General features: G+C 46.6%; 1 protein-coding gene across 7 annotated transcripts in view; it reads left to right on the top strand.

Annotated features, from left to right (window-relative positions):
* Positions 1–27,893, top strand: part of SLC4A4 (solute carrier family 4 member 4) — a 1,258,962-nt gene that overhangs the window by 240,844 nt on the left and 990,225 nt on the right. For 6 of the 7 annotated variants that reach the window (XM_069626273.1, XM_069626270.1, XM_069626272.1 and 3 more), the window contains exon 2: positions 20,459–20,532. In XM_069626273.1, coding sequence (XP_069482374.1) covers positions 20,460–20,532 — 73 coding nt within the window. In that variant the 5' untranslated portion in view covers position 20,459. Of the gene's footprint in view, positions 1–20,061; positions 20,256–20,458; positions 20,533–27,893 lie in introns of those variants that run through there. The other variant, XM_069626271.1, reaches the window with a different exon arrangement.

The following is a 27,893-nucleotide window of genomic DNA, read 5'->3' as shown; positions in this document are numbered from 1 at the left end:
CCAGGCACCCATACTTCCCTCCCAGGCCCGTGCAATATTTCACCGCCTGTGGCTCCTCCCGTGAGACCCCACCTTGGAAAGCGAAAAGAAACATGCTCACGAGCCCCTATCGCATTTCCATGGTCACCATCTTGTCACAGGGTAACCTTCCCTTTTTGGAATGCACACACAGCCGTGCCGACAAATTCATCAATGGGAAAATGGTTTGTAAGGTTTTGGCAAATATGCCATTACTACCCCAGAAAGCATGCCATGGTGCTAATAGTATAAACCCCCAGGTTTGGCAGTACGGCCATTACTGGCCGTGCCCAAAGCACAAATCCAGGTTTGAATGCTACATCAGAGAAAGAAAGAAGGAGTGGGCATTTTCTTAAAGATGTTTTTCATTTGGCTGAATTACCAGGGATATACCATTCTTTATATGCATAGGATCCATAAACAGTATGTCACATTAGGTTAATAATGTAGAATAATATTGTTGTGCATAACATAACAAACAGTAAACTGTCTTCATCCAATTTTATTTATTTATTTAGTCAAATTTGTGTTCAGTGCTAGCCCTATCCAGATGGTCTCAGAGCGCCTTACAAGGTTCAAAGGTTTTAAAGGTGGAAGGTGAAACAGAAGTTACAAAACATTTTCAGGATAGGATAGCATGATTAGGATAGACAAGTGGTAGTAGGGGAAGTGGAGGGGTGGGATTATGTGTGGGGAAACATATGTTTTCAGGCTCTTTCTGAAAGTGGTGATGGAGGGTGCAGTGAGGATGTGAAGAGGTAGGTTGTCCTGGGTGCCCAGTGGGTGAATACTTGTTTTTGTGTGCATGTTAGTTTGCAGAGTGGAATGTGTAGGAGATGCTGGCTTGCTTGTCCGGTGTTTGTGTGGGTGCTTGATTTGATTTTGTTGTGAATGTAAGAGGGGGTTTTTCAATAGAATCCAACCAGGACTAGGAAAGCTCTTATGTTTTTTTTTTCGTGTTCGGCCTGGACTGCTTCTATCTTGATCTTTTGAGGTGAGACATGTCTGTTTTCAACTTGGAACCCCAGGTATTTAAGGTGGATTTGCGTGGGGCACTGACGATTCTCTGTCTTGTGGGTGGCCTTCTCCCGTGTCTGTTGTTTCTCTGGAAAAGAAAGAGAAAACTTGGCCAGCACTTGGGTTCAGTGGAATGGGGTGGATAGTCATGCATAATACATTTTGTTTCACATGATATGTTTCATTTATATTAAATCAACTTGTTAGATATGTCAATGATCACTATTGTTATATATGATTCAACACTATAGCCAAAAAAACTATGAATGAGGATTGTTTTTTGAAGAGTGCCTTTTGAACTAAATCACTCTTAGTGGCTGACAAATACCTGCCTATTGCAACAAACACTAACATCCCATTCAACATCTATGCCGATGACAACCAACTCACAAGTTCTCTGAATTGTAATTGTCTCCAACTTCCAAAACATCCATCCCTGTCAAGAACACATTCATCATTGGATGGCAACAAACGGTCTCTGCCTGGATGCATCAAAAACAGAAATGATCATGTTCACGTTTTCCCCATCTACATCAGTGCTACCCAAAAACTGGACTATTGCATTACATCTGCTTCCATTGCCCATCACAATAGCATTCAACCTAGGAATATTCTTATACAGAAACCTATCCTAGTGGCAGAAGCAAAGATCTGTCATCTTCATCTGCACATACTTGTTCATTCAGTGATTGCAATCTCTGTCCAGCAGAAATGCGTGACAGTTCATACTCACAGTCCATACAAAATCGAATACTGCAACACCAAGTACCTTGGATGATCTAAAGAAGCAGATCACAAAACTCCTAAGTAATTCAAAACCGGGCATCTGCCTAATGTTTGGGTTAAAGACAAACGGCCATATTGGAAACACTTTGCAATCTTTACACTAGCGTTACATCGATCACATTCACAGTTTTACGCCTCAGCCATACAGCTACATACTCCCAAGGTCTCAAGTATCTTTTTTTATGAAATTCGATAAATACTTCCCAATAAAAACACCTCTGGTCAGCCTCAGAGAAAAACTTTTCACCCCCAAAGTATTAACCACCATTATCATCCTAACACTATACTAATATTTTGTTTGGCAGGTGTCCTGAAACAATTAGTTTCTTGCAGCTTTGTAAATGAACCTTTAAAATGTATCTTTCGAAGGGATTGTGTCCTCCGACGTATTCCTCATCTTAGATATATCTCCTTCCAGCTCTGCTGGCCTCGGAAATTTTTTTCTCTAGAGGGCGCTGCGCGTCGACGTCCCTCGAGTCGATGTCCCTCGACAGCCGCCGTATTGACGCTCGACGTCATCCTGCCTATAAAGGCCGCGCGCAGCGTCCGTTGCTTAGTTCCGTTTTCCTGCGCTTACTCGGTGCCTCGGAATACCGTTGCTCAGTTCTTAGTCAGATTAATCCTATTTACCTCGAGTTATTCGATCCATACTCGATGGCTTCCTCGTCGGAACCGACAACTCCTCGATCCGGCTTCAAAAAATGTCGAGATTGTGGGAAAAAGATGTCGTTGACCGATCCTCACAGAAATTGTCTGTGGTGCTTGGGAGCTGAACACCATTGTTCGGAATGCGAGGACTGTATGTCCATGACAGCTAAGGCCCTGAAGGAGCGTAGGGGGAAGCTGGAGAAAGGTAAGACTTTTAAAGCTTCTTCTTCGTCGACGAAGTCGAGACATTCGTCTCCTCGTCACCATTCGCGCTCCAGGTCTCGGAGTGGGTCTCATCACTCCTCGAGATCGAAGCACTCGAAGAGGAGGCGTCGAAGATCCCCTTCTCCGTCTTCCTCTTCCTCTGTTTCGCCAAAAAGAATCCCTTGCCCCATGAAACATAGTTCCCGGGCTGAATGGGAGGAATTCCGAAAGAATATGATGAGCGTCTTCGAGAAAGCGGCCTCGACCCCCTCGAAGACTGCCGAGAGCGATGCTCTGGTCGAAAGACCCGAAGGTCAAAAACGCTGCGAGTCGCAGTACCCGGCGAAAGAAACCTCTCGAGCGCGTTTCGAACCCTCGAGCAGGACTATGACCTCCAAACCTTCCTCGAAGGTTCCGTCGACGCCGTCGACGAAGGTCCCGTCGACGTCGAGGTCGATGTCTTCGGTGCCGTTGTCGAGAGGACCTTCGACACACGGGTCTGTCGACTCGATGCCGGCCTCGACACCGGCCTCGACACCGGCGTCGACAAGAAAAGTCACGGTGACCACACATCCAGTGACTATCCCCAGGCCCTCGACGTCGATGGCGTCGATATTGTCGAGTAGAATTCCAATTCTGTCGAGGTCCTCGAGGCCTCCACCTCTGTTTTCGACGCCACGCTCGAAGCCTTCGACGTCGGCGTCGATGACATCGACGTTTTCGAGGCCAATAATGACAAGTTCGGCACCCTCTGCCTTGGAAATGGGATTTACTCCCTTTATGAGTTCAGAACAATTGAGAACTATATCCTCAATTTTAGAAGAGGGTGATTTGTCTGAACAAGACACTTTTGAGTTACAGGGACCTGTAACCCCAATTAGAGAGGAATTTTCCTCTGAAGAGCGCAGATTAAAGGATCTTCATGATTCTTTACATGAGGCAAGTGGGTTAGACACTTCCCCTGAGGTGGATTTTGCTAAGCCAGACCCGGGGGAGCATGCTGAAACCCCCTACAGAGCCTTAATGGCCAGGATTACAGAGTTCATGGGGTGGTCTGCACCTTCAAAATCTTTCCAGCAAGATGACCTCACGGATATTCTTGACAAAGGCCCACAAGAGGATCCTGTGGTGCCCTTTCATAAAGCTCTTCAGAGAAAGATCATGACAAACTGGGAAACCCCAGATGTAATACCAGCAGTAAATAAAAAACTGTCTGCAAAGTACAGGGTATCTTCCACAGACCCAGAGTTTTTGTCTAAACATCCATCCCCAGAAAGTCTGGTGGTACAAGCAGCATCCTCTACCGATGTCAAGACGGCTTATCCTACAGTCCCACAGGACAGGGACGATAAAAAATATGATGCTATGGCAAAGAAAGTCTTTTCAGCATGTAGCATGGCGTTAAAGCCTGTTAATGCTACTTGCACCCTTGCTAGGTTCAGCCATACACTTTGGGAGTGTGCTTCTACAGCGGCTGACTGCATCCCGGAGGGAGAAGAAAGGGATGCGTTCCTGAATATTATACAGGACGGTAAAGACGCTATGTGCGAATCCCTCCAGACGGGAATTGATTCGGCTGACAATATCAGCAGAGCAATGGCGGCAAGTACATCAACCAGGAGATTCGCTTGGTTGAGAAAGTCGGGTTTTGCCCCAGATGTGCAAGCCAGGCTCTTGAACATGCCATTCGATGGCTCTTCTTTGTTCGGGAAAAAGGCGGATGACAGTTTAGAGAAACTGCAAACTTCAAAAAGCTCAGATCCAGCTAAATCACGTGTGCCATTTCCTTCACAGACTGGGCTTCTCCCTCAATTTAAAGAAGTCACAAATGATACCATCGCAGAGACTCCAGTTCATAGGAGCGATCCTGGATACTTCCCTGGGAAAAGCCTCGCCACCAGAGGTGAGGGCTCAAGATATTCTACAGATGGTTACCAAGTTCCAGCATGCCCAACGTCTCCCAGCCTTCGACTTTTTGAGGTTGCTAGGCCTCATGGCATCCTGCATTTTCCTTGTGCCAGAGGCTCGCCTGAGAATGAGATCCCTCCAGTGGGCACTGAGGACTCAGTGGTCAAAATTCTCAGGGAGAATGACAGATCTTCTTCAGGTTCCCGGCAGGGTGGCTCGAGACCTTCAGTGGTGGGCCTGTCAGGAGAACATTCTGAAAGGAGAACAGTTTTGGCAACCCTGGCCGGAGATAACAGTAGTCACGGATGCCTCACTCACGGGGTGGGGAGCCCACGCCAACGTCTTGACCATCAGCGGTCGTTGGTCTCCATCGGAGTCCAGGCTACAGATCAACCTGTTAGAGCTGAGAGCCATCAGACTTGCGTTGAAGGCTTTCCTGCCAGCTGTACAAGGGAAGAACGTCCTGATAATGACGGACAACACGGTGGCCATGCATTACCTCAACAAAAGAAGAGGCGTAGGATCACTACCCCTGTGCAGAGAGGCGATGCAGCTCTGGTTTTGGGCAATCCAAGAAGGAATCTCTCTATCGGCAGTTCACCTAGCCGGAGAGAAGAACTTGACAGCGGACGCTCTGAGCAGGCAGAACACAGTCTCCCACGAGTGGGAGCTAGCTCAGGAAGTCCTTCAAGAGATCTCGCCCTTTGGGGAACCCCTCAGGTAGATCTGTTCGCCACCAGCCTAAACAGGAAATGCGACCTGTTCTGCTCAAGGGAATTTCCTCCGAGAGGAGCTCTGGGAGACGCGTTCATAGTGGACTGGGAGTTTCCGCTTCTGTACGCGTTCCCACCGGTCCCTGTCATTCCTCAAATGATCAGGAGGTTGAGAAGATTCCGGAGAACCATGATCCTAATTGCCCCGGATTGGGCCAGGAGAACGTGGTACCCGGACCTTCTAGACTTGTCCATCTGCCCGCCAATTCAACTTCCTCTCAGAGAGAACCTACTCTCACAGAAGGGAGGTCAGGTTCTCCATCCAGACATCAAAACCCTCAACCTTCACGCTTGGCTTCTGAACGGCTGAGGTACAAGGATTGGGACCTCCCTGATGATGTTATGGAGGTGTTGCTTTCGGCAAGGAGGCCAGCAACAAAGTCTTTATACCGCTGCCGTTGGAACAGATTTTGCAGCTGGTGTAGAGAACAGAATATCGACCCATTTTCATGTGGTACACCAATGGTTTTGTCCTTCCTACTATATTTGGCAAATTCAGGCCTTCAAATTGGCACCATTAAGGGCTATCTCGCAGCGCTATCTATCTTTAAGCGTACTGCGGAAGAACCATCCTATTTCAAATTACCCTTGGTAATACAGTTTCTAAAGGGGTTAACCAATGTTTATCCCCCAAGACCATTCCAAGTTCCCCTATGGGATTTAAACTTAGTACTAACTTTCCTGATGGGTACACCTTTCGAACCTCTCCATTCTTGTTCGTTAAGATTCCTTACCCTTAAAACTGTTTTATTAATAGCACTTACATCTGCTAGAAGGGTGAGAGAATTACAAGCTCTTTCTTGTAAACCCCCTCATACAATCTTTCACAAAGACAAAGTTGTCCTGCAAGTGAAGCCTAATTTCCTCCCAAAGGTGGTTTCTGAATTCCATATCACTCAGAAGATTACCCTACCATCTTTCTATCCTCCTCCTCACCCGGGGAAAGAGGAAGAGAGGTTACACAGACTAGACCCTAGGAGGGTTTTAAGTTTTCACATTAGTAGACTAGCCAGGATAAGACAGGCAGACCAGCTGTTTGTAGGTTACGCAGGTCACAAGCTGGGGTTACCAATAACTAAGCAAACCATTTCCAGATGGATCATTCTAGCCATTCTGGAATGTTATAAACTGGCAGGGAAAGAGCCCCCTCAAAACCTTAGGGCTCATTCGACCAGAGGTATTGCAGCTTCATCGGCCCTCAAAAGAGGCGTGCCGGTTAAAGACATATGTGCGGCCGCTACATGGTCGTCTGTCCATACCTTTACACGTTTTTACAATCTGGATTCCTCCTCCAGTCAAGAGACCAGGTTTGGAAGGGCTGTACTGCATTCTATTCATCAATAGAAGACAGCGTGAAGTCAGTACTCCCTCCTCCGAATATAGAATACTGCTATGGGAGCCTATCTAAGATGAGGAATACGTCGGAGGACACAATCCCTTCGAAGAACAAGTTACTTCTTACCTTGTAACGTTCTTTCGACGGGATGTTCCTCCGACGTATTCCTCATCGACCCTCCCATCCATCCCCGCAGTTCTACTTCCCTTGTTGTTGCAGCTTACGCTCCTTCAGGGTGATTAGTCTAGTCCAGACAGTAATACTGTGGGCTACAAAACGGAACTGAGCAACGGACTCTGCGCGTGGCCTTTATAGGCAGGATGACGTCGAGCGTCGATACGGCGGCTGTCGAGGGACATCGACTCGAGGGACGTCGACGCGCAGCGCCCTCTAGAGAAAACATTTTCCGAGGCCAGCAGAGCTGGAAGGATATTATCTAAGATGAGGAATACGTCGGAGGAACATCCCGTCGAAAGAACGTTACAAGGTAAGAAGTAACTTGTTCTTCTGTCCGTCCCTATTTTTGGTAGACAAGTGATGAGTTAGAAACACCCAGCAGGCTCACCACACTCTCCTAGTCTTTACAGAACATTCTAGGCTTATTTGGTGGCAATTGCAGCAATGCTCCCCTTCAAGGACTATTACCGGTTGGTAATGTCCATTGGCCCCAGTTTAATGCTCTCCCTTTGCTCCGTCCTTTAAATTGGGTCTTGGGCCATTGCCACATGGTAATGACCTCAGAGTGTGGCATTATTGATTAATAATAACAGAACGTTCTGCATGATAACATAAGCAGATATATAGATAGACAGATCAATACTTTATTTCGGTTTTCACCATTTACATCAGATAAAATACAGTACAATTCATAATGCAAAAAGAGTCATATTAAAATACCAATAGAAATTAATAAAAACGTAAAGTTTTCTTACCATACATTTTAATGCTTCGATAATATACTTGCATAAATCAATAATGAAGCAAGCATCAACACGGGACAAAACAAAATTCATAGCATCAGAGACATGCCTAGTATTATTTGCACTAACATGTCTTCTCAACTACAAGCGTCTCAGACCTAATATTTACGACAGATACATAGAGAATTAATAAAGACCTCATCAGCCCCACTTCGACAAGTGCAAAGCTTTGTGTTGAACATCCTCGTCATCCAGGCGATAAAAGACATTCAATCGTACCATTGCAATGATACGTCTTTGCACCGGAGAGCGAATGACACTTAACGAGAAGTTCTCACAGTAAATTCAACAAGCCCTGATCAAGTGGCCGAGTGAGCATACATTTTCCATGCTATTTATCTCAAGGTCAAATACTCTCCTAGCTTTCACATGCAATTGCCGTTTTGTAATCAAGCCACCACTTAATTCATCAAAGACAATTCCCAATTGTTTGCACCGAATGGAACACTTCTTATACCTTGGGAAAATAACATATGTTGCAGCATTTGCTAATACTTCCCTCACATTCACAATATTGGGGTTCACCACCGGGACAGAATGTAGTATGCGAAAGTACTCTCAAAACCTACATTCAGCCTGAACCCCAATATTTGAAATCCCAGACTCCAAAGAAAGTGGGATCCTCAGGTGCTGGACGTCAAAACCAGCAGCTTTCTCATGCAAATGTATAAGATGCAATCCAAAGAAATGCAGCTCATGCTTCCCCAGGTCTCACTGCCATACAATATGGCGAAATAGATCTTGGCCTCTAGCACCGGAATACATTTATCAAAACGGAAACCACTGAATATATGATAAAATCTTCTAATCCCTCCCAGGCTTGTCCTTAAACGATGTTCTACTAATGGTAAATGTGCAGACCACAAGCAGTTGCTTGAGAACGTGACTCCAAAATAGCAATATGAATCGGCCACAATTGAATTCACATTGCCTGTACATCAGTTATGGTTGTTTTCTTTTTTGAGCCAAACACAACAATCTTAGTTTTCTTCAGATTTAATTTTAGACCGTTGTCTTTAAAATAATCACATGCATATTTAAGGCTACTGGCAAGTCCCTTTTGGGGTCAGATCTAATAATATAGCATTCTCTACATAAAGTAGAGTGAGGGACGTTGCCCATTCAAAGAGGGAAGGGAAAAGGCCTTGCCGATAGGAGGCAGACATAAAATCTGTTAAAGAAATTATGCACAAAAGCGCAGCCAACAGACAACCCTGGTGCACACCTTTATTGGTGGAGAACACACTTGTAGGTGCTCATCTGGGGTAATCTCTTACAGAGACGGTGGTGTCTGAATATAAGCAGAAAATCAATTGTAATAGGGAGATAGGAACTCCCAGTCTCTGGAGTTTCTTCCAGAAAAGAGAGCGATAAATAGTCTAAGGCTTTAGCTAGATCCAGAAAACCTGCATATACTACACCCTTTCTAATCTTCACATGTTTATCTTAAATGGTTGAGAACACAAAAACATGGTCAGATGTCGAGAAACCCTTTCTGAATCCGGCCTGATAAATGGGAAGTATATTGTTTTCCTCAGCCGAAGTCTCTAACCTGACCAACAGACAGTCGATAAAGATTTTTGAAATGCTTTCTAATAATGATATGGGGCGGTAACAGTAGGGATCCAGCCTCGAGCCCTTTTTGAAAATAGGTTTAATTAGACTCAGAGACCAAGAATGGGGAATAGCCATTGATGCAGCGATTGAATTAAAAAGTTCTAACAGGACCGGTGAACACCATTCCGGGAACCACTTATATACTTCTGGTCTAATACTATCTGGACCTGGTGACTTGCCGGTCTTGGTCTGGGTGATAGCTCTCTCCACTTTTTCAAGCGAGAAAATAAGACTTATATCAGCATTTGCTTGCAGAGTAGATATTATACCATCTTCAAACATAATGGCCCTAAAATGATGGGCCCATTCATGGTTTGATATGGGGCAAACCGTCTCCTGAATATCATCCCGGAATCCTCGAGACACCAGATTCCAAAAATCTTTTGCATCTTTAACCCGGGGGGAAGACGAGACAAACAATCTTACTAGGCCTTGTGTCATTCAGATCGTGCAAGTACGAGAACGAGAGGTGCAAGGGGAAAGGGCGGGGGGAAGTGCAAAGGAGAGGGGTGGAGAGTTAAGTGCAGTCTTTTGTTATGCAAATGCTTCTATACCTCAGTCAAAACGGTACTTTCGAATGGATTGTGTCCTCCCACGTATTCCTTATCTCTGATATTTCCAATATTCAGCTTTGCTGCTTCGGCAGAACATTTTCAGTTGGGTGCGCTGTGCGTCGATGCCTGTGACTAAATGTCCCTCGAAGACCTCCGTCTCGATGTCGACGTCACCGCTGGTATATGTAGTAAGCCTCAGTTCTGTTTGTCCGCACTTAGGCTTCGGATGCGGTACACCTTGTTCCTTGACAGGAATATCTTCAACACTTCTTCAAGAAATGTCATCCATTCTTCGAGTAGAATATGTCATGGATTTGTGTTCGGCATCGTCCATTCCGAGATCCGGCTTCAAAAAATGTTGTGACTGCGGTGCGAAATATGTCCGTGACAGACCCTCACAGAATTTGCCTGTGCTGCGTGGCGCCAGCTCACCTGTCATCTGATTGCAAAGACTGCCTTTCCATAACAGCCAAAGCCCTGAGAGAGTGTAGAAGGAAGCTGGCGGCAGGTAGGACCAAAAAATCCCTTTCCACTCTGTCAAAAAAACAAAAAACTTCAGACGAGTCGAGAACAGTGTCTCCTCGTCAAAGAAAGCACAAGCGTTTCCAGTCACAAAGTGGCTCACACTACTCGTCGAGCTCTAGACACGAAAATAAATGGTGCCATAGATCGCCATCTTCCTTGTCTACAAGTTCCTCACTGGATTGGGTTGTTTGCCCCACTAAATCTAGTTCGCCAGACCAGTGAGAAGAGTTTTGATTACGAATGTTAAAGTTGTCCGAGAACACGGCCTTGACAACACCAAAAACACATGCTCAGACCTAGTAAGCACAAGAGCTTTGCGTCTTCGGGCCTGTCCGATAAGACTCCTCCAGAGCGATCAATAAATCCCTCGAATGGAGAAAAAGTCCCCTCGAGGGCTGAGCCATCAGGGTCGAAAGGTTCGTCATCGACTCCATCAGCGGCGATAACTTTGGGGAAGCCATCAACGCTTCGAGTGTCGACCTCCTCAACACCACATATGCTGAAGTCTCCGACGCACCTGTCGAAGCCGTCGAGTGTCTTGATGATTTCGGCTCCCCTGACCACAAATATCATGACAACTTCACTGGAAAAGACCTACACGCCTTTGCCACAATCTGATTTCTTCCCTCTCTTTTATTTATGAAGATGCAGAAGAATCTTCTGATGAAGCCAGATATTTTTGGTTAAAATATCGAATACCATCAGTGCCTGAGGCATTAATTTCAGAAGATTCATGCATGAAGAATTTACAGGAATTCCTTCATGAGGCTAGTGGAATAGACTCCTCACCAGAGGTTGAATTTGGCAGGGCTGACCCAGGTGACCATGCAGAAGTGACATACAGGCAACTGATGTCAAGGGTTATGAAGTACATGGGGTGGTCAAGACCTACACCAGTCTTTGAACAAGACGATCTCACTGATATATTGGACAGAGGGCAACAAGAAGACCCAATTGTGCCTTTTCATCAAGCCTTACAAAGGCGTGTGACTACTAACTGGGAAACACCAGAGGTCATTCCAGCTGTCAATAATAAATTATCGGCAAATTACAGAGTTTCAAGCTCTGACCCTTATTACCTGTCCAAACACCATACACCAGAAAGCCTGGTGGTTCAGGCGGCCACCTCTACGAGTAGGTAAAATGCCTGTCCTACAATACCTCAGGATAACGACGACAAGCGTTACGACGCCTTGCCCCAAAAAGATTTTTCAGCCGTGAGTATGGCCTTGAAATCGGCCAATGCTACATGCACGTTAGCGAGGTTCACACCACACCCTTTGGGAGTGCATTTCTATGGCGGCTGACCATATCCCTGAAGGGGAAGAGTGAGACAGAGTCCTTAACATTGTCAAGGATGGGAATGATAAAATGTGCGAATCCCTCCAGACAGGTCTCGACTCTGTTGACAGTATCAGCAGAGCTATGGCAGCAAGTACACTGATGCACAGATTTTCCTGTTTGAGAAAGTCAGGATTTGCCCCAGACGTACAATCCAGGCTTCTCAACAAGCCCTTTGACGGCACTCATTTATTTGGGAACAAAGCTGATGAGAGTTTGGAGAAGATGCAAACTTCCAAGGCGGCAGCCAAATCCCTTGGAGCTGCAATCAGACAGACTGCAAACTGCCCCACAGGAACACCCTGGAGGAGTAGGTCCATTCGCCACTACTCCAGATTTGGAAGGGGCAGAGAACTGCCAGCTCAAAGAGGACAAAGAAGATTCCCCGCGGTGGACTGGGAAGGAATACTAACATCGCTACAGCAGCGTCTGCCTTACCTCCAGCCACTGCGTCAGCCACTCCAAAACCCCTCTGCCTCCTACTGCAGTCTTGTGAAAGAATATCTCAGATTGTCACAGCATCTGACAGAATGGCGGGCTATTACTTCAGATGCTTGGGCATTGGAAACAGTTGCCCTGAGTCATCCACCGGGGAGCAACTCTTTGAAAGTTACAGATCCGCTCCGTATGTAGGAGATTTTAACTATGCTAGAGAAAGGTGCTATAGAACCAGTACCTGTAGCAGAGAGGAACAACGGTTGGTACTCCCCGTATTTTCTAATCCCCAAGTAGGACGAAGGATTGAGACCCATCTTGGACTTAGAGACTTGAACAAGTTCCTCAGGAAGGACAAGTTCAAGATGGTAACTCTTTCCCAGATCCGTCAGGCCCTTCAGCTTCAGGATTTGATGGTATCATTGGACCTTCAGGATGCTTACTTTCATGTGCTGATCCATCACAAGCACAGACAGTACCCGAGGTTCGCCATTGCGGTTCTCACTATCAGTTTCATGTTCTGCCATTTGGGCTGACCTCCGTCCGAGGGTTTTCCTCAAACTGATGGCGGTTGCGGCAGCGAGTCTCTGGAGGTGTGGAATTCATGTTTACCCGTACCTAGACAATTGGCTGATCAGGGTCAGTTCCCCAGAACAAGCCCTGGATCATCTGCGCTACACCTGCCACTTCCTTCACAGACTGGGCTTCTCCCTCAACTTCAAGAAGTCCCGCATGATACCATTACAAAGACTCCAGTTCATCGGAGCAGTCCTGGGTGCATCCCTGGGAAAAGCCTCGCCATCAGAGGTGAGGACTCAATACATTCTGCAGATGGTGACCAAATTCCAGAATGCTCAGCATCTACCCGCCTTCAATTTTCTGAGGTTGCTTGGCCTCGTGGCATGCTGCATTTTTCTGGTGCCAGAGGCTCGCCTGAGAATGATATCTCTCCAATGGGCTCTCAGAACTCGGTGGTCACAACTATCAGGATGGATGTCAGACCTCCTACAAATCCCAAGCACACTCTCACTGGATCTTGAGTGGTGGGCCTATCGGGAGAACATCTTGAAAGGAGAACCGTTTTGGCAACCATGGCCAGAGATAACAGTAGTGATGGTTGCCTCACTCATGGGGTGGGGAGTCCATACCAACGATCTTACAATCAGCCGTCGTTGGTTTCGATTGGAGTCCAAAGTACATATAAACCTTTTAGATGTGAGGGCAATGAGACTAGCGTTGAAGGCCTTTCTGGCATCAGTACGGGGAAAGAATGTCCTATTAATGACGGACAACACAGTGGCCATGTACTACCTCAACAAGATAAGAGGTGTAGGGTCACTAACACTGTGCAGAGAGGCAATGCAGCTCTGGTTCTGGGCAATACAATAAGGAATCTCTATATCAGCAGAGAAGAACATGACGGCGGACGCTCTGAGAAGGCAGAGCACAGTCTCCCACGAGTGGGAACTAGCTCAGGTTGTCCTTCAAGAGATCTTCATCCTTTGGGGAACCCCCCAAGTGGATCTGTTTGCGACCGGTGCCAACCGGATGTTCGAAATGTACTACTCAAGGGAATTTCCCCCAAGAGAAGGTCTAGGAGACACGTTTGTAGTGGACTGGGAATTTCCACTCCTATACGCGTTTCCTCCAGTCCCTGTGATTCCTCGCGTAATCAGGAGGTTGAGAAAGTTCAGGAAACCCATGATCCTAATTGCCCCGGATTGGCCCAGGAGAACGTGGTACCCGGACCTTCTGGGCATGTCCATCTGGCCTCCGATATGTCTTCCACAAAGAGAGGACCTACTCTGGCGAGAGGAGGGTCGGATTCTCCATCCGACCCTCCTCTCAGGACATATCAGGACACTCAGCCTTTACGCATGGTTTCTGAGAGGCTGAGATACAAGGATTTGGACCTTCCCGGATGACGTAATGGAGATTTTTCTTTCGGCCTGAAGGCCAGCGACCAAATCTTTAAACCGCTGCCGTTTGAATATGTTTTGCAGCTGGTGTAGAGCTAAGAATGTTGACCCGTTTACTTGTAATACACCCATGGTGTTATCATTTTTGTTGCATCTCAAAAATCCGGGGCTCCAGATTGGTACCATCAACGGATATTTAGCAGCGTTTTCTATCTTCAAGCACACTTCTGAGGAAGTCTCTTTCTTTAAGATACCTCTAGTACTACAATTCTTGAAAGGACTAACTAATGTTTTCCCTCCAACCCCTTTTCAAGTCCCACTTTGGGATCTCAACTTAACGTTAACGTTTTTGATGGCAGCTCCTTTCGAGCCTTTACACTCCTGTCCCTTGAGGCTTCTAACTCTAAAAACAATCTTTTTAGTAGCAATTACTTCTGCCCGAAGGGTGAGTGAGCTACAGGCCTTATCCTGCAAGCCTCCTTACACCACTATCTTTTATAAAGACAAAGTGGTACTGAAAGTGAAGACCACTTTTCTCCCCAAAATTGTTTCTGAGTTTCATCTCACTCAGAAGATAACATTACCATCTTTTTATCCTCCACCACATCATGGGAAGGAAGAGGAAAGGCTTGACCCTAAACGTGCACTGAGCTTTTACATCTCCAGAATGACAAGATTAAGACAGGATGACCAGTTATTTGTGGGCTATTGCGGTTGCAAACTGGGTTTGGCCATTACCAAACAAACTATATCCAGATGGATTATTTTACCAATATCGGAATGCTACCGACTGGTGGGGAAATATCCCGCAGAACACCTAAAAGCTCATTCGACTAGGGGCATGTCAACTTCTTCTGCTCTGCAGAGGGGAGTCTCAATAAGGGATATATGTGCAGCTGCCACATGGTCATCTGTACACACCTTTGCTAAACATAGTTTAGACTCTTCTTCAGGGCAGGAATCTGCTTTTGGCAAATCAGTGTTGCATTCGGTGCATACACAAAAGACACACTAAATTCTACTCCGTCCTCCAAATTAGTTCAACTGCTTTGGGATTGTATCAAAGATAAGGAATACATGGGAGGACACAATCCATTCGAAGAACAAGTTACTTACCCCTGGTAATGTTCTTTCGACTGGATGTTCCTCCCACATATTCCTTATCTCCCCTCCCAACCTACCCCGCAATAGAATTTCCCTTGCGGTTGCAGTCTACGCTTTCTCAGGGGAGTAACTGTCGGACATAAGATAAATGCTTCACTCGTAAAAAAGGAACTGGGGCCAGCTTTGACGTCAACATCGAGATGAAGCCCTTCGAGGGACCTCGAGTGGACAGTCATCGACGCACAACGCCCCCTGCTGAAATGTATTTTCCGAAGCAGCAAAGCTGAATATTGGAAATATCAAAGATAAGGAATACATTGGAGGAACATCCAGTCGAAAGAACGTTGCCATGGGTAAGTAACTTGTTCATTTATATGCAGGTGCAGTGCTGGAAATACTGTGGGATACGGACCCCAAGAGGAGAGAGTGCCCTCCTTTTATGTTTGTGGCTGTTTAGATTTTTTATCTTGATAAACTTGTTACCCTAAAACTAAGACTGGTGCTTGCCCCAACCAGAGAGAGCAATATGCTCATGTCTGCAGGTTTTACAGTGCCTGGAAAAGGTTGGCTGTGCTGACAGTCTGGCTTCCAAACTGTTGATATTGGCACTTGGCAGCACTGTAAAATGTTGCATGGTATGAGCAATGTTGCACAATCCCAGGAGTTTCGTTAGTGTTTTTGTTCAGCTGGGTATGGCCCTTACTCAGCTATGCCCTTTTGCAGTTTACGCAGTGTTGACGCAGATGCACAGACTCAGTGAGTGTAGACGAACCCTGAGAAGGCCCGTTTTACCATCATCATCATTCACAGCATGGAGGACGGACGAGTCGCCTGGCCTAGAGTGACTCCAGCAAGAAGAAGCGGTCCATGATAAAAACTCTTATTTATTTAACTCAGCCAAGTAAAGAAATATGCTAAAAGTTGTTCATTACGTGGATCTGCTCTGTTTCACAGTGTATTATGCATAACGTGTACAAGCTTGATCCTCTCTTTGTGTGATTCATTTTCCCTATTTATAAGGTGAAATTACACTTTCTTGTTACAATTGCCTCGCAAAGTCCTACCATTATCTGCCTCTACATGTAACTGCTTCCCCTGGGCTGACAGAAATGGCGCAGGGGAAAGCACAGCAGTGTACAAGTCCCGCTCCTTTTTCCAGAAAGTGGAGGTCGTCCCTCGTGTGTGTTTTTCCATTTGGGTGTTAAAAAAGGCAGTGCCATCTCTTTAATAAAAATTAACGGTTTAGCTGCATGTTCATTTAGCAGACTGGTTTCAAGCACCTAAACACTTTAAGCACTGGCTGCTGCTATCAAACCCAGGTCGCCAGGAAGCAATATATCTACTAGCCCACCATAACACATTGCCAACATGTGTGAAATGTCTCATAATGGCCGTTTCCTATTTAAGGAAAATCTCAATTCAGATTTTTCAGTTTAAACGTACGCACTTTTTATTCTTTGCTTCTACTTTTTTGAAAATCTCCAGTGTCACGTTTTTTTTTCAGGTTGGATGATTTTATTTCTGAAAGGTCAATGCCCATTTATCCTTTACTTTTTCCGTGATTAGAAAACCAACTGAGTGACCTTTGAATTGTTCGTTTTAAAATGTGGTTATTTACTGTTGAGTCGCTTCCAGTGATATATTAATGAGTCCCCTTGCCCCACTTTTGTTTATGGACTTGCATCCTGGGACAGTAATGTAGAAAGAGAGTGCTCATTGGCCGAGAGAATGAGAGACAGGATGGGAGAGAGAGTGAATGAGGGAATAGCTCTGGAACGACCACATGCATCCAGAGAACTTGCAGCAGGTATCGGAATCCGTTTGTGGTTGCAGCATAGTGCCGTTAGCATCATGTCCATTTGGTCATGCATGTGCCTGGACAGACTACTGAGATGCAGAATGCACCATTCACGTAAATAAAGTTTCTAGGTGGTTGCACCCGTCGAAGCACTTACATTGATCGAATCCTCTGGGGAAAACCTCAGGCGCAAAGATTTATTTGGTTCACTTAGGCAAAACTTGCACCTCCTGCAACAAGTATTCAAGGGGCAGTCAGTATCTAACGCTCGTAGGTATCCACGGCATAGCACAGACTTTTGAGCAGAATAAACATTAGATCTACAGTTGACTAAGGGACGTTTATGAAACGTCCAGAACAATTAAGTGATTTAGGTGATGGAATGTGATTTTAGTAACTCTCTTGGGAACCAATTTCATGAAGAATGTGCTTCTTATGTTCTGCACCTGTGACCTGAAAAAGAGCCAAGGCTAAATGTCACCTTCTGAGTAATACAAACTCAGAAGCTGTGCACTGTCCCTTGTTGGTGCTGCTGTAAGTATCACTGATTGGCACGTTAACCCTTCTCTTCCAGGATGCTGGTTAATTTCTGGCCCATGATTTTACAGATCAACCAATCCCTTCTCACAGTTTTATCATCTGCCACCACTTCTTTGAAACACCACTGATCTTTGCATCCTCTGTTTTTTGCAGCCTTTACCTCCTATTCTAATTCTTGCTTCCTTTCCTCCTTTCCTCCTTTTCCCGGTGTCCCTTCAATTATAGAGATCAAATACAACCCAGTTTGTTTCTTTGAAAAAGCGCAGATAGACTCCAGAAAACTACACATAATTAAATATCTCTACTGATTATAACTATAAGATGTATTTAATGACCCACTGGAAAGGAATGCCTGCTCTGAGTGGTCTGTGGACCCCTTAATTTGCATATGTTTTGACATAATCTAATGTGGCATCACAGAAAATGATCAAGAAAGAGCCCCTTAACCTGTGGAAACCCAGGGATAAAAATCAAAATAAGAGAAGAAACAATGGAATCCTACAGTATGAATTCTAAATTAGTCAGTCAAAATAACCTTTATTCAGCATAAGCCATATCGGTTAGCATCACAGCAAGAATAAATCACAGAACATCCCAACAGTACATATTTTTAAAATCGACACCAATTCATAAACTCTAAAAACATTTGATAAAAATAGGATAAAAGTGCGACATACAATACAACATTTTATCAACCAAAGTCCTGGCAAATTATAAATGATCAATTGTGTATTTTTGAATATATGTTCAGAGAACTATGTGTGAACATAGAAGTCAATAGAGGTGGCACTTTATCGAAAACAAAAATATGTGACATCTACTTCAAAAACATGCTAAAAACCAATATCCCAATATCGAGCACATGTAACAATATAAGTGCATAATATATAACTAACTATATGTACGATTTGTAAATTTCATTAGACATGACAATTGTAGATGTATACAGTGAGATAACATTATTTGTTATACCATTTAGTTCAGTGGTAAAACCAGATGCGAGTCTGCAGCGTAGTTAGTACAAAATGAGTTTTCAGCTTTGACTTGTAAAAATACTCTCTTCATGCATATGACTTGAAAAGTACACTCACCTTGGCATCCCATAATAAACCAACCTGACATGTTTATAAATCCATGTAGATATATATTAAGCAAATTGTGTATGATTGCAGTGATTGGAAGACTCCAAGTACTAGAGCAAAAGCTGTGTGAATTTTTTTTAAAAGTCCACTGGGTTTCGCAAATGTACTGTGAAGATTAAAAACAATCAACAACAAAAAGTGTAATTAGGTCACCTGATGGTAGTCATTGGAACAGGCATGCTGCTTGCTATAATAAACGTTGTGAGGAAAATGTGAAGTTCCACAAAAATGCAAACCCTTTTTGGTGTGTGTCAAAAAGCATATATAATGAAACCAAGGGAGACAGTTGTAAACAAGTGTCTCCTACTTCAAATGTCTTGAAAGAAGAAACAGGTGGGGGTACTTAACTGGAACAATGCAAGGACTTACACAATAAAAGTGCACCCAACATTAAACATCAACACTCATTAGTACTCGGGCCGGGGGTCGCGGCCAATCATCACTAACAAAGAGCTTCCGATGAAAATGCAGATAAAGTAAATGCAGAGTTTCAACGGGAGGCCCTCTTGAATTTGCCATGGGAGTGTTGTCACCTGGCTTAGCAAAGGTATTCTTTCATCGCAATGTTCCTGCCTTGTGCTGGTCCTGAATGTATGCCAACGTTGTCTGAGCAGACAGGAGTTGGCAGGGGGAACTGCACCCTTCCAAACCTCAGGTGCCACGTTTCTCTAATGTGGTGATCGTGCAGCAAAGAAGCAGGTGTTTTTCTATCCTACGTTAGGCTCACTGATACACCCTATCTCAACTGCGACCTCCATCATCGGCCCCTTGTTCTGTCAAAACTCCTCCTGGCGCCCTTTCCACTCACACAACAACCCCTTTCCCAGTGATAGGTTTTGGATTGCTGCATAGTAAGTGTGTGTACCTTTTTTGTCTCGTTTTCATCACATATTTTAGGGTAAGCTCCAAACCTACATTAATACTTGTTTTTTTGCAATTCTAATGCTCAATACTTTCGCAACCCATGCCTCTCACACCTGCCCATCCCTACACCAGGTGGTGGGATCAGAAGCTGCAGTGTGAGCACTAGCAGTGTGTCGGGTGACACTAAGGGCGGGGAGCAGCAGTGGGTTGGGTCCATTGTGGGCACTGCCAGTGGTGACCATAGTTAGGACAACATTTGAGGCCTGGTACTTTTTGATTTTTTTTTTACAAATTAAGCACTGGTTGACGCCAACAGAAAGGATTAAAGGGGCGGGGGCTATAGGAGTGATCGAATGGGTGAGCGACAGTTGAACGGCCCAGTGCTGTGATAACTTCCTTGACAGTGGAGCCAGGATCCCGGATAAGCCACAGATGGCAGATTTCTGTTAGCCCAACATGTGACACAGAGCTTGCCCCCGAAGTGCGTATTAAGAGGCTACGGTTGGCCAGAGCGCTCCCTGCGGCGACAGAAAGGGTGTCTGTGCGAATGTGCCTCTTGTGCCGGAGGGCAACAGGGTGTGCGCCTGATGCGAGAAATCTGGGCAGCGCAGGGCTAGTTCGGTGCACTGGGACCTCCCGTTTTAGCGAACGACAAACAGCCCAGCGTTGTCCGAAAGAGAAATCCGCGGCGAAGAGCCTGTCTGGGATTAGCGTTCTTACAACTCCAGCCCAGATGCCCTTTCAAGGTTAGGCCCACAGCGCCATGGGGCGATTTAGCCGTCGCACTGTGCGAGCGGAGCTTCCCAGCCTGACAGCGGGTCCCGCGCCGCGGCCTGGCCACTAAAATGCGCAACAGCCTGCAAGCGAGCACGCCTCGGAGCACGGCGCCGGCGAGCGGCTCCATCCGGCAGAGGTCTGAGCACTCTTTCTTTCTTTTCTACTACTACAGGATGGAGGACGAAGCGGTGCTGGACAGAGGGGCCTCCTTCGTGAAGCACTTGTGTGACGAAGAAGAAGTGGAAGGTAAGGGACAGTCGAGCACTGGCCCTTTAGCCCTGTTCAGGCACTGCACATGTTTAAGGAAATGTCATTAGAGATGTGATATGGCAGAGTGTATTTTCTTTTACATTTGAACTAAACTGTGTTTTTCTGAGGGGATGTCTGTCTTAAGGTTAAGCAGTGAAGGCATAAAGCAGGTTTGCTTTCTATCCGCATAGCCCACTACAACTGCAGAAAGCAGTTTTCATCTTTTAAATTACAAAGCACCAATACACTAAACACTTAAGGCACGTGGTAATTTAGTGAACATTTCACGAGTGATGTGACTAGAACAGCCATAATGGAACAGAGTATAGGGTACCATAGTCTTCAACTGTCCTCATTAAAGAGAGTGGTCTTTATTTTGAGACTCTGCCCCATATATTCTATTATTTATGTGGTTTGTTACCCTTAAAAATCGATAACTGCGAGTGTGAATTGGAGACTGCCCCCCCCCTAGTTTCTTATGAACATGTCCCTCTTTTACAATGTTATTATGTGGAGATGATTGGTAATTGGTTTTGGGATAAACTTGCATTATATCTCAAGGACACTGGTTTTAAAAAATAATATATATATTCAATGAAAAAACGTAGTTAAGGGGACATTATGATTAAGTTGCACTAATAAAAACCTATGAAATTCAATGGAAAAACGTTGTTACAGGGACGTTATGGTGCCAGGTAAAACCGAGCAACCATAACTCGCGCCACCACCGTGCACTGCTAAGACTAACACCCAGGACATCAAAGATGACATCACAAATGTCATTGATGACATCACTGATGACATCACATATCTGGCTCACTTATTTTTGTTCGCTGAAATATCTAGGCCAGGTGGTTTTGTTCACTGACATTCAGAATATTAAAATTCAAAAGGTGCTGTATGTCTAGATGTTCACCTTGTCATATGTTCTTAAAGTACTTTGCTTAGGGTTTAGTCTCAGCTCATGGTGCACATATATGGGGCAATAGCAGGCCTCAAACACACAATTCATTTGTATACATGAAGATAAACTTTAATGTTAACATTTTCTGATGATGCTGTTTCTTTCTTCCTTACTTTAGTTTCCCTCTATGTGGCTCTGATTTGTATGCATTGTGGGTCTTCATATGTATTGTTTGTACTAGCACAAGTGTGTAGTAAGTCTTGAATTGTTAGCTAGTTATTACATGTTTAACATTACACAATCACCCCTGACATCTTGTTCCCAACATTATAATCACAACCCCTTGAAGGGACTTTTCATCAAAATTAATTTCACATGTGATGTCATCAGTGATGTCCTGGGTGTTAGTCTTAGCAGTGCACAGTGGTGGCGCAAGTTATGGTTGCTTAGCTTACCATAACCAGCAAATTTCTGAGGTCTTTTGTTTTTACCTTTAACCATAACGTCCCTGTAACAACGTTTTTTCATTGAATTTCATAGGTTTTTATTAGTGCAATTTAACAATAACGTCCCCTTATCTAAGTTTTTTCATTGAATTTCATAGATTTGTTCTAGTGCAACTGAACCATAACGTCCCTTTAACAAAGTTTTTTCATTGACTTTCATAGGTTTTTATTACTGCAACTTAACCATAAAGTTCCTTTAACATTGTTTTTTCATTGAATTGTATATGTTTTTATTGGTGCAACTTAACCATAACGTCTCTTTAACAATGTTTTTTTCAGAGAATTCCATGGGTTTTTACCAGTGCATGCTATTTGGAATAGGAAGAAATGACTGCAAAAAACAGTCCAACCCGTACAAAAAGGTCGTAAATGCATGCCCCAACGGTCCGAACACCAAAAGTTCGAACCTTTGGTGGCAAGCATTAAAAAAAAAAAGACTAAGGGGGCTGCGGGCGTGTCCCCCGCAACACCCCGCTCACCGTACTATACAGTATGGTGAGTGGGGGTTGTGGGGGACACCCCCACAGCACACCCAAAAAACAGGGGCTGCAGGCGTGTCCCCAAAACACCCCGCTCACTACACTGTACAGTATAGTGAGCGGGGTGTTGCAGGGGACACCCCCACAGCACTCCTGAGAAAAAAACCCAAAAACAACAGGGGCTGTGGGGGTGTCCCACGCAACACTGTGCTCACTATACTACACAGTATAGTGAGCGGGGATTGCAGGGAGAAAACCCCTGCAGCTGCCCAAAAAAGAAAAAAAAAAGAAAAGGACCCTATGGGGCCGGTTCCCGATCATAGAAGTGAAAGGGAACTGGCGCTGCAGGGACACAGAGCGTTTTACAAGGTAAGTAGGGTGTGCGTGGGGGTGTGGGTGGGGGTGTGTTGTGGGTGTGGGTTTATTAAATTATGTTTGCATGGGAAATGTATGCACCTTTTGTGGTGCGTACATTCCTCATGCAAACTTTTCTGTCGCAGATTTCTCTGCAACGGAAAAATCACGTAGATCCTGCTATTTTCCTACAACTTACTAATATCATATTTACCCCAATATAGCAACATTTGTGTTCAATTTAAAACATTTCACCTTAAAACTCTTGCAATTTCCCACCTTCTAGCATCATTTTTAAACTTCTATACTTTTTCCACTGTTTTTGCTTCCGTCGACATCCGCGAACAGCTGACGTCGCTGTGGACCTTCCGGACGGTGCCACATGACCATACATAGACTCAATACATTTTTCCAACATTTCCATTAGCATTTTGTGTTATGCTAATTGGAATAATGTGGCGGTCATCCCCCATTCCAGGGACTGAAACAGGGATAACAGCCCGGCAACCCAAAGTTATCGGCCCAAGAGAAGTGTGACTGTGCACCCTGATGCCTGCGGGAATTGGCGCATTATAAATAAATAAATAAATAATGATGACTTCAGACCATTATCCTCCATTGCAGCACCTGTAATGGCGGATAAAGGCCATTAGCACCCCTGGTTCCCAAAGCGAGAACCCGAGGTGCTAAAAAATAGATTTTTCTTCCTACAGCGGGACGTCTGTGGCATCCAGCTGTAGCAAGGGAATCCTTTTCCAAGATGGCCACCATGGAAAGAGAAGGTGGGGCTAAGTGCAGAGCTCCTCTTCCCTTTCCATGGCGCCATCTTGGAAAGGGATTTTCCAAGATGCCCACCATGGAAAGAGAAGGTGGGCTCAGTACAAAGCCCCTCTCCCCTTTCTATGGCAGCCTGCAGAAGGCAAAGTCAGAACGATGTGACCATATTACCACAAGCAATTTTTTTTTCCGTTTCAAATCTATCCTACTTTCGAATAACTTTATCACATAGCCGGTCTCAGGCGCACATGGCCACTTTAACACTATTTTTCATCCCTCACGGTCTATGCCAGCAGCTAGATTGTCCGGGTCATGACATTGTACCATGACCCAGACAATCTGGCCACTGCCCATGGCCACAGGCTATGCCTCAGTCACCAAAGGTATATCACTATTTTTTGTACCTATATTATGAAACTTGTCAAAAAATAAAATACAGGTATGTTTGCAAAACCATGCTTTCAGGTCCTTCCCAATGCTCCTTACACAAGTTTGCTGGAAATCCACCCATGTTTTTTTTTTTCAAAAGTGTCAAATGTATGCAAATACAATAGTCATATAACTTAGCCCCCACTTGACAAAATCCATTCAGAATTTACAAAAACATTTATATCTATATCTAAAATCTTTTTGCAAACTTTTGTGTAGATTCGTCAAATTGCACCACATTTATAAGCCTTTACAATATTTTGGGACCCCCCCTCTGATTTTGCCACCTCTTGACAGAATCCCACCAAACTTTGCAAAAACATTTATATCTAGTTCTTCAGCATGGGTTCTGGCATGGATTCCCATGCTCATGAATATTCCCCGTCGTCAGGCCGGGAATCCTCAGTAAAGAAAAAAACAGTATCAGTTTCGTTTCTGATCTGTCTTTCTTAGTAGTAACCAATCACTGGACTCTGGGTCATACTGCCCCCAGCCAATGACTGCCCTCTCCCTAAGCCCCGCCTCTGGCAGCCATCCTCAGATTTTTACAGCATGCTCAAGTGTTGGGAGTCCTTGTGTTTAGCTCTCGAGCTTTTGCTGCGTTTTCACGCTTTTTCAAAGAGATTTTCTCATTTTTCGGTCAAATAGAGCCTCAAGCTCCACCGTGTCTACATCCGATCAAGAGGGACCCGTTTCGGATTTTCTACGCCCCTCAAGGGTAAAGTTCTCGTCGAGTTACACTTCTTGGAGGAGTCCAGAAGTTTCTGCGGCCTACCCGGACATGGCCCAGGAGAAAGGAAGCTCGATGCCTGGAAAGCTGTTCAGGGTTTGCCCTGGATGCCAGCTGCAGAATGTGTTCAAGGAGGACGAGCACTCGAAATGTCTCTACTGCCTTCATGAGGACAAAACGCACATGGAGAAGGATTGTGCGTTTTGCGGGAACATGTCGGAACGGACCATCAGGGACCGACACCTTCGTCTCTCCACTGGCTGGAAGGAAAGAGCCTGTCAGGTGAGAAGAAGAAGAAGAAGTCTGAGCGGTCTTCTAAGTCTGTGAGGGCGCCCCGGCGATGGGGGCCCAACAGAAGGCAAAGCACCCTGAGTCCGCGGGCACCGGGAGCGCCGAACGGTTGGGCTCCTCGGCTGCCAGGCAGGGCGCATCCTCTCCAGCGCCATCAACCACGAGCCAACGCCCTGGCTCAGGGAAGAGGAAGGCTGAGAACCCGGCGAAGCTTCTGGAGAGGCCCCGGTCGATCTCGAAGGATCCAGCCGAGGGGGACCGAGGCGGTGGCCCTTCCCCCAAGATGAAGGCCACAGGCCCACAGAAGGTGGTGAAGGCCTTGATTCACCCGGCCAAGGCCTCTATCGAGGAAGTCGCGGCAGCCCTGGTGCAGCCTGAAGAGGCTACACCAGTGGAGGCGACCTCGGGGCCCAGAGTTTCCCTGCCACCACGGAGGGAAGCCTCTTTCAGGCCCATCGAGAAGACCCCCATGAAGACCCCAGTGGAAATGGAGGGGGGGGCGGTGGCCATTGTGGACACAGACACAGCCTCAGAGGAGGAACTGGTTGAAGTCTTGGAGGGCCTCAACGGGGGCGTCAAAGAGGCCCGGTCCCACGGGAGGGATCCCGACGAAGGGGACGACGACAGCGACGGCGGCGCCGGCGAGGTTCCTAGTCGCTTCCGGAGCCGCAGGACAGCTTGGTGGCCATTTTGTTGGCAATACAATCCTTGTGTTCGGAGATAAGGACGAGATTGCCCCCACCACCGACGGAGGAGCCGGAACCAGACCCGACGGAGGAGCCAGAGCCAGGCCCGTCGGAAGTCCCCCAAACAAGAGAAGACAGACCCATCCAGCCACGCCTTTTCAGCCCTCGCGGCCTGCTCAGCCTTTGCCCACGTCCCTCATACCTGGGGATGACACGGGAACGGACATGGCCCCGACGGGTACGGATGACGACAGCGGCGACGCCAGGACGGAGCTTCCATCGCCTCCAGCCCGGGCCTCCCCGCCCGACAAGATTGGGTCTTTCCACGCTATGATCGCCAGGGCATCTGAGCTTTTTCAGCTCTGCCCCGAAGAGAAGAAGAAGGAAGGTTTCCTTTACCAACGGCACGAGGCCAAGAGGAAGACAGTCCTCGCCGTGCCTCTAGTGGATGACATCTGGGACAAGGGTCTCACCCTTCTCTACGACGCCTGCCAAGAGGGATCGGTACGAGAAGAAGTACCGGGTCCCCGACGTGGCCCCTTTGTGCCTTAGGGCGCAACCGACCCCTGACTCGGTCATCTCAGCAGCGGCCAAGAAGAAAGCGGGGGGGCATCAGCCTCAACGTCAACTTCCCTGCCGGACGGCGAAGGAAAGAAGCTGGATGCAATGGGACGACCAGTTATCTCATCGGCGGCAACAACGATTAAGGCGGCCAACGTCCTCGCGATCGTGGCTCGCTATGACAGGGAGTTATGGTACAAGATCGCCCCCCTGTTGGACTTCCTACCGGACGACAAGAGGGCTGAGGCCCTGGAGATCTTGCAGGAAGGTGAGGTGGCGTCAGACCACGCCATAACGGTGGCAACGGACATTGCCGACACCGGTTTCCGCCAGCTAGGCAACAACGTTTGCCTCAGACGATGAGGGTGGCTCAAGGCGACGGATTTCCGCCAGGACGTACAAGCCAAGGTTTTGGACATGCCGTTCGACGGGAACAACCTGATTGGGAAAACAGTGGATGAGTCTCTCCAAGCCATCAAGGCGGACACGGAGACAGCTAAGGCCCTAGGAGTTCTCAAGCAACGAAGGCCATCCTTTCGGAGCCCCGGAGGCAAGCAGGGTGCCTCCAAGGGATTCGGCGGTGGCTCCTCTACATACTGCCAAGCGGCCCGCTCCTCGTCGCAGGAAGCCTATAGAGGACGAGGCAAGTCGGGTGGATCCCGCCGTCTTCGCCAGGGAGGCCAAGACGTCCTCCAAGCAAGATTGAACCGACCATGGCATCGGGCCCCCACCGAAACACCCCGGTGGGAGGCCGGCTGGCGAAGTTCGTCAGCGTGTGGGAGTCCATCTCCACTGACCGCTGGGTGCTGGACGTCCTGGCCCAGGGGCACGCCTTCGAATTTCTAAAAAAGTGCCCCCGCATTCCTCCCGTGGCCAGGAAAGAAAACCACGTCCCTCAACTGCTGTTGGAGGTAAGGATGATGCTCAAGAAAGGTGCCATTGAGCTCGTCCCAAAGAGGGTCTGGGGCTCCGGCGTATACTCAAGGTACTTCCTCCTGAAAAAGAAGACAGGAGGTTGGCGACCCATCCTAGACCTGCGACGACTGAACAAGTACATCAAGGCACAGAAGTTCCGGATCGTCGTTGGATTTGGAGGATGCATACTTTCACATTCCCATTCTAAAAGGACACCGGAAGTTCCTCAGGTTCGTGGTCCAAGGGCGGCACTACCAGTTCAAGGCCCTCCCGTTCGGATTGAAGTCGGCACCCAGGGTTTTCACCAAGTGCCTCGCTTCAGTGGTGGCGCGGCTGCGCCTGCAGGGGATCCACGTCTACCCCTACCTGGACGATTGGCTCATCCGCGCAAGGACAAGGGAGCTCGCCGTAGAAAACACAGCGAAGACCGTCCAGCTGCTCACGGACCTGGGGTTCTCCATCAACTTCCCCAAGTCCCACCTGGTCCCCTCTCAAGTCGCACTGTTTCTGGGAGCCAAGCTCGACACAGTGGCGTGTCTGGCCTCACCGTCGGAGGAAAGGACAAAGGCCATCCTAGGCAAGGTGCAGCGTCTGCTGGCCACGGACGTGGCCAGAGTGAGGTCCATCAAGTCCCTCCTCGGGATGATGTCCTCTTGCATTTATCTTGTGCCCCTGTGCAGGCTTCGGATGCGCCCCCTCTACAGGAGTTCCTTGACGCCCGCTGGA

This window comes from Ambystoma mexicanum, chromosome 6p (assembly GCF_040938575.1).
Source record: "Ambystoma mexicanum isolate Mex_15411 chromosome 6p, UKY_AmexF1_1, whole genome shotgun sequence".
Taxonomy (NCBI): domain Eukaryota; kingdom Metazoa; phylum Chordata; class Amphibia; order Caudata; family Ambystomatidae; genus Ambystoma; species Ambystoma mexicanum.
Note: the sequence above shows the minus strand (reverse complement) of the source record. Positions and strands in the feature narration are given on the sequence as shown.